Below are 14729 nucleotides of genomic sequence, written 5' to 3' on the forward strand. Positions count from 1 at the left end.
TATTATTTATCAATTGATTATTTACTAATAGGATTACATTTAAATATAATATAATGTAAATATAATATAATAAAATATATTAGATATAAAATATTAAAATAAATTACATTGTCTATGAAAAAATAATAATAATGTAAAATGATATGAAAATGGTGAGTGTGAGATAACGATATCATATATACTATTTCAATTTACTTATTTATTATAAATATGAAGAAGAAAAAAAATATATATATATATTTTTTTCTACATTAATAAATATTTCATTAATAAATATTTAATAAATTTTTAATATTTAAAATATTTTAATATTTTAATTTCAATAGAAACTTTACTTATGACATTACTTATTGATCAACTGAATAACATAAAAATACTTTTACTGTTACACAGAGAGAAATTAATTTTCGAAATTAATAAATTAATAAATTTTCTTGGAATTAAATAAATATGTGCCTTCCTCCTCAAGTCTCTATCTTCTTTTTATTTCAATAATTCTTAAAAATAATAATGTTAATGATAATATAATATTAACATTGAAAGTACACGTCAACTTAGTTTTAATAAAAAAAAAAAACATTATAGATAATAATAATAATAATAATAATAATAATAATAATAATAATAATAATAAATAATATATTAGCAATGACTGTGATGATACGTAAATACGTAGTGGAGCAAAGTATATAGAACGTTTATTGATTCTTTAGCCTTTTAAATTTAGAAATTTTATTCTGATGTTATCAGTCTTTCATACTTTTTCACTTGATTATATTATTATTATTATAATTAATATATATTAATTATTGAATTTTTCTTATTATTATTATGTTAATTAACTTAATATTATTTTTCTCTTTTTGCATAATTATTATATTATTATAATAATTACATTCACACATACATATATATATAATAATAATAAATTACATATATTATATATATTTGTTTCTAATTGTTTATATAAATATATATTTAATTATAATTGTACAATTATTATTATTATTATTATTATTATTATTATTATTATTATTATTATTATTATTATTATTATTATTATAAAGATAACCAGATAATAATATTAATAACCAGCAACAATCTATTATTAATAATTGCAATTACAAATATTATTATTATTTACAATTTCAGACTTACTAAATATCTCTCACAATGGATGAAACAATGGAAAAAGAGAACAATGTAACTAACAATATTAAAATCGAAGATAATTATAAGACCGATGATGAATGCGATGAGGTAAATGATATTCATGATTACTATCTCAATTAATACAATGCGAGAAATTTAATTCATCCTCCGTTTTATTATCGACTATCTCGTTTTAGATCGATCAAATACCAATCACTACGACCACTACAAAAAACGCTTTGATAACGACCATGCTTGGCCCATGCGAAGTGTATCCCCATCGGGTTAAAGTATCCATCGTAGGGGTTGGAAAGGTTGGAATGGCATGTGCAATCGCTATTCTCATGAGGGTTGGTATACCCTTTCCAATTTAACTACCTATTTGCGAGCACTCAATCGAAACGCTTTTACGTTTTAACCAAATCATGATTCATAGAAAATGGCGAGCGAGATCTGTTTGTTCGATAAAGATGGAAGTAAGGCTAACGCTGAGGCCGAGGACATTCAACACGCTGGAATCTTCCTTGGAAATCCTTTGGTTACCGGTACTTCAGGTAAGATACAATTTATTAAATAAATAAATTATATATAGATAAATAAATCGAATAAAGAAAGATCGTTTCATTCGATCCATTACAATTACTTATTTATTTACTTTTGTATTTTCACATTATTTTTAATTATATTATTAATCTGACATCGGAGTAATTCATTTTTGTTTTTATAAAAGTTAAAATTTTAAGTTTTTACATTTGAGATTTTTTTTTTTTTTTTTGTAATAACGTGTTGTTGAAAGGGAGAGATATCTAATTATTTAATTGAATATATTTTAATGAAAATCGAAAGCAAAACGTTCTTTTCGAAGATTTAGCTCGTATAAAAAAATAATATTTGATCTATTGAAGTTTCGTTCACATTAATATACGATTGTATAGAATTGTAAATAAAATTTCATATGTAGAAAATTATTTTTGCATTGTATTATTTAAGAATTATTTTTATACTATCAAGTAGTATTTCTTTGTAAATTGTTCTTAGACATAAATAAATATTATTTTTTAATTCATTTTAAAATAGAAATTTTACTTGTTGAAAATTAATTTGAAAACAATACTTTGTCTCATAGAATTATTCTCAAATCGAATTATATTTTTATATTTAAGATATTATAAAATAAAACATTATTTTGGAAAAGTTATATTTAAATCAAAACGTATATTTCTGTTCATTCTTTCTCTTTTTCTTCTATTTTTTTTTTTTTTGAGAAATTTTTTCTAAATAAATTTTATTTTGTAAAAATAACTTTTAGACAAAATCTTTTTTGTTCTGGATTATATTTTTATAAATAAAATTGTTTATTATGAAAATTATTTTCATCTTAATAAAAAAAAAAAATAAATAGATAAATAAATCGGATAAAATTAGTCGACAGACTTAATACATTTATAAAAAAAAAGTGATCACATACTCTTTTTTAAAAGGGATTTAATATAACTTATTCCTGCTCATAATGATAATACTAATGATAATAATAATGATGATAATAATAATAATAATGATGATGATGAGGATGATGATGGTGATAATGATGATGATAATGATACTGATAATGATAATGATAATGATAATAATATTAATAACAATAATAATAATAATAATAATAATAATAACGATAATAATAAAAATGATAATAATAATAATAAAGCGATTTATTATTAGTCATTGTTTATATATCCCGTAGTCGTAGATAAAATCACAAACCCAAAAAAGATCAACCCCCAAAGGAATAATAAGTCCAAATCTAAATTCTATAAACATCTTACATTAGTCACGAACTACCATATGATACATTCAAGAAAAAAGAAAATTCCAAGTAAAAATAAATGATCCAAGAAAAATTGACTAACTTCATCATGGTACGTCTATCATCCCAACGATCACCCACACACACATACACAGAGAGAGATATACACACAGTCCTATATATATATATGTATATATATAGAATATATAAGACTATATATATATATAGTCCTATATATTATAGTCCTATATATTATAGTCCTATATAGATCAAATCCTATATATATATATATATATATATATATGATATATAGAACGATTCGATCTTAACCGAGGAGACAGAAGAACGAATTCCAGAAATTTTAGATTGATATGTCTTGGACTGATGAGGCCAGGCGTGCGTCGCGATCATCGGGTCCGATCGGCTGCCTATTTTAAAAGATGACCCGTCGTATTGGATTCTCTCTCGTCATGGGGACCCCTGTCAACGTGCAACGGCACAGAAATGATGTGCTCGAGAGAAACGAAGTGCGGAGGGATTCAGGGGAATGAATTTTTGGTTGTGGAAGCGAGTTTCGAGATCCGGATCCTCTCTCGATCCTGTCCCTTTAATCTCGGTTCTCATCTACATTGCCGCTTGCTTACACGCGGCAAACCCCCGACGACGGCAAAGCGTTACACTCGAGCTTTCCACAGGACAAGCTCGTAAATTTCATACTACTCTTATTTATCTCCCTCAGGATCGACATCACGATATGTTTTTTAGGATTTCTCTCTTTATGGGATTCTTTCTTCGTCTCTCTCTCTCTCTCTCTCTCTCTCTCACTCTCCCTGTCTATCTCTCTCTCTCGCTCTCTCTCTTTCTCTTTCTCTCTTTCTCTCACGTTCTCTGTCTGTTTCTTTTTCTGTCTCTCTCTTTTCTGGGCTTTTTTTTCCTTATCCTTTTTTTTTTCTTTTTCGACTTTTTGGTAGTTTTTAGAGGTTATATTTTTAGAGAAAACGGGGACGGACAGGTTTTATTGCGGCTCTCTATCTCTCTCTGCCTCTCTCTCTCTCTCTCTCTCTCTCTCTCTCTCTCTCTCTCTCTCTCTATCTCTATCTCTCTCTCTTTCTCTCGAATTTTAGCGTCTCTCTATAATCGTAACCACGATTCGTAGGTTTCGACCAGAATTTATAATAAGATCCAAGTTCTTATTCTTTTGGGGAATGGGTTACTATTTGAAGTTAAAAAAGTAAAAAAATATAAGAAATATCTTTGATAAATCTTGTATGATAAGTCCAGGAAAATAATAGTTTATAATATCAAAATAACAGATAGAATATAATTATTGTATTGTCTCATGAAATAATAGACAATGATTTCAACCGTAGTGACAAATGAAAAGTGAATATGTTGATGAATCATTATATTAAAAGAAAAACATTACATATATATATTTTATATATATATATATATATAATATATATTATATATATATATATATATATATATATATAATCATAGAAATAAAATAGAAATATAATAGAAAGTATGTTTTATTCCGTAAAAAATGAATTTCGATTTGAAGCATAGATATAACATTAATAAGTACCATCGATGAGTCTTTTTAATAATATTTTAGAACATACATATTTCAATTCATAAAAAATCATTTTCAAGAATTGAAACAAACAAAATATGAATATTTCGATAAATCGTTATATCGAACGAAAAACAACAAGAAAAAAAAACAAAATATTAAAAAATGTTTGATAGAAGCTACGTTTTATTCCATAAAAATTGAATTACGATTTGAAATGTAACAAAGCATAAATATGAATAGTTCGATGTCAGATCTTATCAGTCAAGAAAGATAATTAATATTTTAAAAATGGGTTTTGTTTTAAAGTATAGTTGTAACGAAAATGAATATTCGTTTCTATGTGTATTTTAAATTCATAAAATTATTATTCCAAAATATAAAACAGGACTCAGGTATTCTGTACGATCTGGATTTCGATTTGAAGCGCATAATTATAATTATTAAAAAATAAATTACTACTTACGCGAGTACTTTTAATCAAATAAAAATATTCTTATGGATATCAAATAACATTGTAAATATCACTTCGTAAAGAACGAATTTTAATTTTAAATGTAGATTCAATCAAAATGAATAATTCTATGATAATATTCCGAGTTTAAAAAAAAAAAATAATATTCAAGGATACCTAACAGGATCTTTCAGTTTTTACTTTTTTTTTTTTTTTTTTTTTATAGAAAAAAGAATACTCCAATATATCAAATATGACCTAAGTATTATTACATAAGAAATAATTTTCGATTTAAAGTATAGAAGCAATCAAAATGAGTACTTCAATGAATACACACATACACAAAACGTATATATATTTTTCTTTTATCCATAAAATTAGTGTCGCAAAATTTGAAACTAAATCTAAACTATAATAATATTCGATCAATTTCAATTTAGTAACATAAATGTTTATTTCGAAAAATTTCCTTTTACTTATTCCTTTTACTCTTTTTATTTCTTTTACTTCACACAAAATAATAATTAAAAAATATCTAACATGAGCTAAGTAAGTATTATTATATATATGATATAAATTTCGATTGATAAATATAGAAGCAATTAAAATGATTATTTCGAGACGAAATGAGTCTTTCAAATCAAAAAAGAAAATATTAAATAAAACGATTTTATTAGATGCCATGTTGTAAGGAATTAATGTAGACGAGTCCTTGTTAGTCTAGCAAAAAAAAAAAAAAAGACGAAGAAAGAAAAAAAAAGCGAAAAAAAAAAAAGAAGAAAAGAAAAAAAGAATATATTTGCTCGTCGTCGAGTGGAAGTACTTTGTCGACACGTGTTGAGATCTTGTTTTCACATAACAATTACCCCAAAGAAATGTAACAGAGTGACCTTTTTCTTTTTTCCTTTTTTTTTTCGTTTATTCCTTTTTTTTCTTTCTTTCTTTCTTTCTTTCTTTCTTTTTGACGTCCTTACCGTATTATCTGTAACAACATCGACGGTCTCAAAAAACTTCCTTTCGTGAAAGATACGGACTACCGTTACTACGAACAACATTCTCATCTTTATGAAGGTGTTACCACGAATGTGTATTTTTCGTTACAACACTGACACCGGAATTATCCACTTGGCATGTCTTTATCGATGGATTTTATCACGAAAGAATTTTTAAAAAGGAAAAATTTCTTTTTCTTTTTTCTTTCTTTTTTTTCCTTTTTTTTTTTTTTTTTTTTTCTTTTTTGTCTTATCCTTTCGAGCAAATTGTATTCGAGCCTGTTTCGAGCAGGCCAATGATCGTACAACTGACATGAATAAGACGTAACAAAAAGAGAGACGAGTTTCTCGGAAGGATTCTTAGATTTCAAACTTTACATTCATTCCCGTTAGAATTTGTTTTGCATAAATCAACGGAGAACAGGATTATCATCATTTTTGTAATGAATAAACTTAACCGGAAAAATAGATTTCTCTGATAGACAGATTATATATTTATATTAACGTTATTAGTTATCGATTTTTTTTTTTTTTAATTTATATATGTAACTAATTATTTATTGAATTAGACGATTTTTCAATCTATGTATATAATTAATTATTTATTTGTTGGAAGAATAAATAATGCAAGACTTTTTGAAGAAAAAAAATGTTTCTAATATCGATACAAAATTGTACCTAAAAAAAAATGTACGGATTCTTCACTAATTATATATAAATAAATAAATAAATATATATATATATATAATAAATAGATAACATATAATACACAAATAATATATAATTATATATATAATAAATTAGTAAAAAAAATATATGTATATATTATATTAAAACATATATAATCTACATATAATAAATAAATATATATATATATAATATATATATAATAAATAAGTACATAATACACATATGTGTGTGTGTGTGTTGAGTTGAACAATAAAAAATTTTATATATATTTAATATATAATTATATTATATATAATGTTATATATAATATTATATAATTTGATATATAATTATATATATATAAATGATATTTTATACTTAAATAAACAACATTGTAGCATCAATATTTTGCATTAAATATTTTAACATTATTGCTCAACCTAATAGAACATCTAAGAATATACTATTGAATATAATTATTACTTAAAATAAAATTACAATATATCTAATATAAAATGAAATCAAATAATATATTCAATAGTAAATATAATATAATATAGTATATCCAATAGTAAACATAATTCAATAATATAATCTATAATGAACGCAATTTAATAATAATAATCAACAATCAAATAATAGACTTTATAATAGATGCACAATTAAAAAAATAGGAGATATGTAATAATAAATACAATCTATTGATATATCCAACAGAATAATATAATAATTTTTTGTACCTATATACATATATATATCTTCACATATCTTCATTTTTTTTATTTAAATATCTATTAGATATTTAAAGACAGAATTTTTTAAATATTTTTATTAATTAATTAATTAATTAATTAATAATTATATATATATATATATACATACAATTATTTAAGAAGAAATAAATATTTTTCAGACGTAAGCATGCTGCAAAAATCAACCGTGGTTATCATAACAACTCCAGAAAAACGTTTCAACGAAGAACCAAACGTTAAAGATAATTTAGAGATTTTCAGAAAGATTATACCACCAATAGCTAAGTTCGTTTGCAATGCAGTTTTATTGATAGTTACCGAGCCAGTCGATGTAATGTCTTACATTGCCTATAAATTCTCCAAATTTCCTCCAAATCGTGTACTTGGCGTTGGTACACTTCTAGACAGTGCAAGATTTAAAGATTTAATAAGCCAAAAAATTGGAATAGCACAGTCGTCTATTAATTGCATGAGTATTGGTGCGCAAGGATCTATGTCTGGTAAATACTGTTATTTCGAATTTATTTTCTATTCTATTAATGTGATACAAAATCTTTTTTTATTTTTGTTAAATAAATTTATTAACTTTTTTCATTATGAGCTGATATTTAACGTTACATTTAATTTTGAAAAAATAATATATATATATATAAGTAAATAACAACAAATAACGTATTTGTACTTGCATTTTATCGCAATGCATATTTTGTAAGCAAACGTTTAATTAAGAAAATTATAAATTGGAAATAATTGCAAAATATTTCTTCATATTTAAAATAAGACATCAAAATTATAAAAAAAAAAAAAAAAAAAAAAAAAACAAATCAAAAATCAAAATTAACGAAGAATAAACTGAAACAGTAATTGAAAGAATATATATAACGTAATACTTATATTCGTGTTTTATAATTATGTATATTTTATAAATGAAAGTTTTTTTTTCTTTTTTTTTTTTTTTTCACATTCTTAATAACCGCGAATGATTTTTTTATTTAAGATAAAATATGAAAATAATAAAAAGATCAAATTAGAGTTGAGCAAAATAAAATTAATAACATAAATATAATATTCAAAAAGTTAATACATTTATCAATATTATTATTATATATTCTACGTATAATATATCAAAATTTTCTTAAAGTTCCAATATGGTCGAGTATCGATGTGGCAGGTCTTAAATTAAGAGATATAAATCCTCGAATGGGTGAGCCAGATGATCCAGAAAAATGGTATGAAGTTACAGAAGCAATTCATCAAAGGTATTATATCTACTTAATCATAGAATCCATGAACTCATACCAACTATACAAGTACTATATCGACTGACTCATATTAATTAGATACTCGTACTAGCTATAAAAATATTATATTGACTCGTATATTAATTACAAAAGTATTATATTACATGATAATATATTAACTTTGCATATAATACTTATTCATTTTAACTATAAAAATACTACACCAACATACTCATATTAATTAGATATTCATATTAACTAGAAAAATACTATATTACATCGACTTACTCATATTAATCATCTTATTCATACCAATTATTATATAAAAGTATTATAATAAGACTTCATCTATTCATCTATTCATCTATTGATCTATTCATACCAATTATTATATAAAAGTACTATAATAAGACTTATTCATATTAAATAAATATTCATACTAATTATGAAATTACAAAATCTACTTATTCGTACTATTTAAACACTTATATCAACTGTATCAAATAACATTCATATTTATCTGTAAGTTTTATTACAAAAAAAAAGAAAAAAAAAAGAAAAAACAAAAACAAAACCAAAAAGAAACAAGAAAAAATCCAAATAAAATTATTCTTTCAGTGATAAAATATTGAACGAAAAGAAAGGTGAAAAGGGTCCAAATTGTTGGGCTGTAGGTATCTGTACAGCTGAGATAGTCGATGCTGTTATCAGAAATACAAAAATCGTCTTACCAGTTTCCACTCATATACGTGTAAGTTAATAAGATAAGAAATAATTATATTTAATTTTTATCCATCAAACGTTATATTCTTTTCTTCATTTATTAATATTTAATTAGAATTGCAGTCATGGTAAGGAAAAAGATGTTTATATGTCAGTACCCTGTGTGATTGGCCGAGAAGGTGTTCATTGTACAGTACGACAAAAATTAACCGATCAAGAAAAATTAGAGGTACAAGCTTGTGCCGATAGTATTAGAAATACATTACGTGAATGTGGTATTTTACAAGAAATCTATGAAGAACTTGAGAAATAATATATGAAAAAAAATCGAATAAAAGTTTCATCAGAACATGAATCATTCACGGAAACATTTTCAACACGTGTACGATACGGTCAATGATACGAATGTTAGAAAGAAGAAAGAAGAAGAAAGAAGGAAGAAGAAAAAAAGAGAGAGAGAGAGAGAGAAAAGAAAAATATAAAATGCGTTAGAACGTTGGTAACCGGTTCCCTACGTGTTCGTGTATTTGATTGGATAGAATAAATGATAGTAGTCAGAATCGACTTCCTTGAAAACTGAACTACTGTACCAGTAAAATTATACTAAGGAAGTCTCACACTTACGAACCAGAGTTTCTGCTTTATATTTACGAGATATAAAGAATTCAGATCAGAATTGTTGTTAGTCCGGTGAAGCGAAGCGAGAAATACGAAAGAATGCCATAAAGTAAGACGTTGTTGATTTTAAGAATTAACGTTTCGAGACAGAGTTGCAATAAAAAAAAAAAAAAAGAATGTAAAAAAAATCAAGTTATTCGAAATAGAATAAAATTCATTATTTCACATTGGTGAGTTGAAAAATTTCAACAATTATCAAATATCAAAAAAAAACATTCCATTGTCTATCTACAAACAGAGAGAGAAAGAGAGAGAGAGAGAGAGAGAAATTTTATATTATTTTATTATAATTTATAATATCGTACTATAATTTATAATAAGTAGGAGGAGGGAGGTAATTGATAGCCATCGATCATCGGAAGCCATCTTAGTTACAACAGGTAAAACGGAAATTAAGTTTCTTGATGTTTTCGTAAACAACGTCTCCCACCTGTGCAAATGATGCAGCTGCCGATTGCATCCTCTCTTTCCTATATGATCGATAATTTTTTCATCGAGAGAACAGTTTCTTATATGCATATAAAGTTTCTAATATATATACATATATATATATATATATATATATATATATATATATATTATATTTTTTTATGAAATTTTTGAACTACTTTCATAAAAAAATTTCGCAAAAATAAACCGTTCTTTCTAATACTATTTAAAATATTCCTATAGAATTTGAATTTTATCCGTACGATATTTTCTAAAATGTTTAATCTTCAAAGATTTCGTTATTTTTACATTTTGTTTTTTGCTTTTTTTTTTTTTTTTTGTCGAAACCGTATTAAATCATATCGAACCCAAAATTACTCATAAATCTTCGTTACGTATAGTCCAATATATATATATATATATATATATATATATATATATATATATAGATCAATTTATGAAATGAGGAAAGTTGAAGTTTCTGAAAAAAAAATTAAGAAAACTCCGTCTGCATGCAATTCTTTTCATTTTAATTATTAATAGCAATTTAAATATTTCGACAAAATTTTTGTCATTTCCGTATTTGCGTATGAAATTTTTCGTGAATATTATAATTTTATTTCAATATGTCGTCATTTACAAAATCAAAATACTTTTCAATTCGAAGATTATTCCGTGAATTTTTATTGTGACGTATAACTTGATTCTTAATACAACCTTAAAATCGATCTGTTAAATATTTTTTGATTTTTTTTCATAGAAAATTTCAAACAAAATCTTAATTATGACTGACACTAATTTGCCAAAATATTATCGTCATTTTCAAATCACTTCGATCCGAAATTATTTATTCACATATGTATATATATATAATTTGATTTTTGATATAAATTTCGAATCAATTTGCTGAGCCATAAATTACAATATTTTCATCATTTTTGAACTACTTTCATAAAAAAATTTCGCAAAAATAAACCGTTCTTTCTAATACTATTTAAAATATTCCTATAGAATTTGAATTTTATCCGTACGATATTTTCTAAAATGTTTAATCTTCAAAGATTTCGTTATTTCTACATTTTGTTTTTTGTTTTTTTTTTTTTATCGAAACCGTATTAAATCATATCGAACCCAAAATTACTCATAAATCTTCGTTACGTATAGTCCAATTTTTAATACGAATTTCTAATCGATCCACATAATCGGAAAATTGAAATTTTTGTTCATTCGCCATCTTTGAATATTTTTATATATATAATTTCAAACAAAAAATTCATGATTGTGATTGACGCCATTTAAAAATTTAATTATTTTTATTTTTATTTAGAAATGAAAAGTCATATCGAATCGGGATTACACGTGAATTTTTCTTTGCAAATAATTTCATTTCTATTATAAACTTCAAGTCAATTCAAGCTTTCATTAGAACGGATGATAATCGTAATTACAAACACATAAAAATATAAATATTTATACGAATCGTAAAGTTTTAAAAAAAATTTTCAAAATATCTCAAATAGTTTCGAAGATAATCATCTGTTACATTTATTGCTCTATAGTTGGCATTAAATCCTAAAAAAAAAAAAAAAAAAAAAAAGGAAGAAAAAATTAGTTCTATCTAAATTCAAGATAAGTAATAATGATAATTTCACGACGACAGAGATCTCGGATCTAATTTCAAGTCGTACATAAATGAGACCGTAACGATATCTCGAAATTCTTTTATTGTTCTAATCATTTAGTATCCCGTAACATCAGATACGCATAGATTTAAATTGATAATAATTATTTTTAAAAATTACAAGTGCCTTAGTCATGATTTCTCGATTTACATTCAGATTTCATTAAAGTGTCACAATATCGATAAAATAACTATCGAAAGAAATCAGGTGTGTGTATATATGTAATTTTCAATAAAAATGAATGAAGGAAAACGAAAAAACGAGACCAATGAAAATACGGCATCATTCTTGTTATCAAAACATGCGGATTATATTCCGGACGATCATCGAGTCAAGGTTGTTATCGCTGGTAGTGGTCCCATTGGAGTTGCTACCGCTATTGCTATACTTTTTAAGGTATTCTTTTTATAACATTATTTCTTTATCCCACGATAAATTGAAATAATCCGTCTGGATATAAATAATATGAAAATTTCTTTTTTCTTTTCTTAAAAATTTTCCCTTAAAGTATAACAAAAAAAAAAAATAATATTATTTATTACAAAGTGAAAATCTATCGACATCGATGAACTTAAATTAAAAAATTTAACAAAGAAAACAAAATATATATATATAAATAATATCTTATTTAAATCTTGTTCTATAATATTTCTAATTAAAAAAAAAAAAAAAAAAAAAAAAAAAAAAAAAAAAAAAAAAAAAAAAAAAAAAAAGAAAGAAAGAAATAAAGAAAGAAAGAAAATAAAAAAGAAAAAAAAGAAAAAACGTCAACTATTATAATCATAATTATAAATTTTCAATCGAATTCGATATAATGAAAAAGTGATCGATTTTATTTTACGATTCACTAATCATTGAATGAATCATATAGTAGATATAATAATAACAATAATAATAATAATAATAATAATAATAGTAATAATAATAATAATAATAATAATAATAATAATAATAATAATAATAAATCAAACAAAAAAGAATATAAAAGATAATAAAAAGGGATGTAAAACCGAATGTAGGATTAAGATATTGAAAATCGTTCGATGATAATCCTTCGTCGAACATCATTCGAAAATTATTGATACTGATTAAAAACGAACACGTGTTATCGAGGCGTAAATATTCCGACATGATTCGATGATGAACGAAACAAGAAGAGAGAAAGAGAAACAAACAAAGAGGGAGAGAGAGAGAGAGAGAGAGAGAGAGAGAGAGAGAAAGAGTGAGAAGGTTGATCGATTTTTAAAAGAATCTAAAACACAATAAGTCGTAACAATCTAAATGCGAGCCTTATGTGAATGGAGTGACTTGAACGTTCTCGCCCACGTGTTGGCTTGCAACGTGATTCGTATTTGTCCAAGTTGGATTCATCGAGACAACTAGGATTCGGAAATAAGTGAGGAAGAAGAAGAGAAAGAAGAAAAAGAAGAAGAAGAAGTAGAAGAAAAAAAAGAAGAAGAAGAAGAGTCAGTTCACGTTGGCGGATCTCTCGAAGGATATCTTCGAATCGTGGCTAACAACAAAGGACGAGAAGAGTACAAGGAATGGCCTTCCCTTATACCACGTGTCTTTGGTTTACCATCCCTTCTCCATATATATATATATATGTATGTATGTATATACATACGTGTTTATACGTGTGCATTATACGTGCATATACATTTTTATGGGGAACGGGGTCCTGAATGTAGGCTCGTTAGTGTGCTGGATCAAAAAGGCTATTATGCAAATGACCAACGAAAGACCAGAAGAGGAAATTTGGCTACGAGAAGAAGAAGAAGAAGAAGAAGAAGAAGAAGAAGAAGAAGAAGAAGAAGAAGAAGAAGACAAGGAAGAAGAAGAAGAAGACGAAGAAGAAGCTCGGAGGATGGTAAAAAAGAAAAAGAAGTATATAAGAAGAAGAAAAAGAAGAAGGAGAGAGACAGTGAAAGAGAGAGAGAGAGAGAGAGAGAGAGAGAGTGAGAGTGAGAGAAAGAGAGAAAGAGAAGAAGAAGAACGTGCTTCCTTTCGCTCGTTATCGGATCGTAACGCGAGCATTTACACGTCGACCAAGCGCCCCCGCAGGATACCCAACCAACTGATTTATGTTAGTCACCTACGAAGGAAGCTGAAATCCATACCCGTCTACGAGGACACGTTGACCACCTTATCGTCCTTTCTCATCCAAAAATTAAAACCGTTTTCCTTTTCATTTGCGTTCCATCGTATAAATGATCACTTATTATTTTTCAGATCTTAAATTAACAATATTATAATATTATTATATTATATGATTTTGTTTGATTGATTCTTTATGATACGACATTTGTAAAATTACATTAATTTAATGTTTATTACTATGAATTTATTATTATGAATTTTTTTTCTTTTTTCTTTTATATATCTAAATCATTGGAATATTCTTCTTTTTCTTTTTCTTCTTCTTCTTTTTCTTATTATTATTATTATTATTATTATTATTATTATTATTATTATTATTATTATCATTATAATATTAAATATTATAAAGAACAATATATTAATCTGTTTAATAGAATATTATTACTATATATTGAGTTTCAAAAAATTATTTTA

The 14729-nt window shown here is 24.9% G+C and overlaps 2 protein-coding genes across 2 annotated transcripts in view; both read left to right on the forward strand.

The window, feature by feature from the left end:
* The first annotated feature begins 1173 nt into the window (after positions 1-1173).
* On the forward strand, positions 1174-9679 carry LOC124956364 (L-lactate dehydrogenase-like). The gene is made up of 7 exons (XM_047512082.1): positions 1174-1260; positions 1350-1502; positions 1589-1706; positions 7564-7902; positions 8544-8661; positions 9262-9394; positions 9482-9679. The coding sequence occupies exons 1-7, from the start codon at positions 1174-1176 to the stop codon at positions 9677-9679; spliced, it is 1146 nt and encodes a 381-aa protein (XP_047368038.1).
* Positions 9680-12392: 2713 nt separating this feature from the next.
* The window catches only part of LOC124956365 (L-lactate dehydrogenase A-like 6A), a 9306-nt gene continuing 6969 nt past the window's right edge, over positions 12393-14729 (forward strand). Inside the window, exon 1 of the mRNA XM_047512083.1 lies at positions 12393-12551. Within this exon, the coding sequence (XP_047368039.1) occupies positions 12393-12551 (159 nt within the window). The remainder of the gene's footprint in view (positions 12552-14729) is intronic.

The sequence above is a fragment of the Vespa velutina genome, chromosome 21 (genome assembly GCF_912470025.1).
Source record: "Vespa velutina chromosome 21, iVesVel2.1, whole genome shotgun sequence".
NCBI classification, from domain to species: domain Eukaryota; kingdom Metazoa; phylum Arthropoda; class Insecta; order Hymenoptera; family Vespidae; genus Vespa; species Vespa velutina.

Excerpts from the sequence above, each read along its gene's own strand:
- LOC124956364 (XM_047512082.1), top strand. The coding sequence starts at position 1,174 with ATGGATGAAACAATGGAAAAAGAGAACAATGTAACTAACAATATTAAA. Across the intron at positions 1,707-7,563 it reads TTTGGTTACCGGTACTTCAG|ACGTAAGCATGCTGCAAAAA; the intron begins GTAAGATACAAT and ends AATATTTTTCAG. Across the intron at positions 8,662-9,261 it reads ACAGAAGCAATTCATCAAAG|TGATAAAATATTGAACGAAA; the intron begins GTATTATATCTA and ends TTATTCTTTCAG.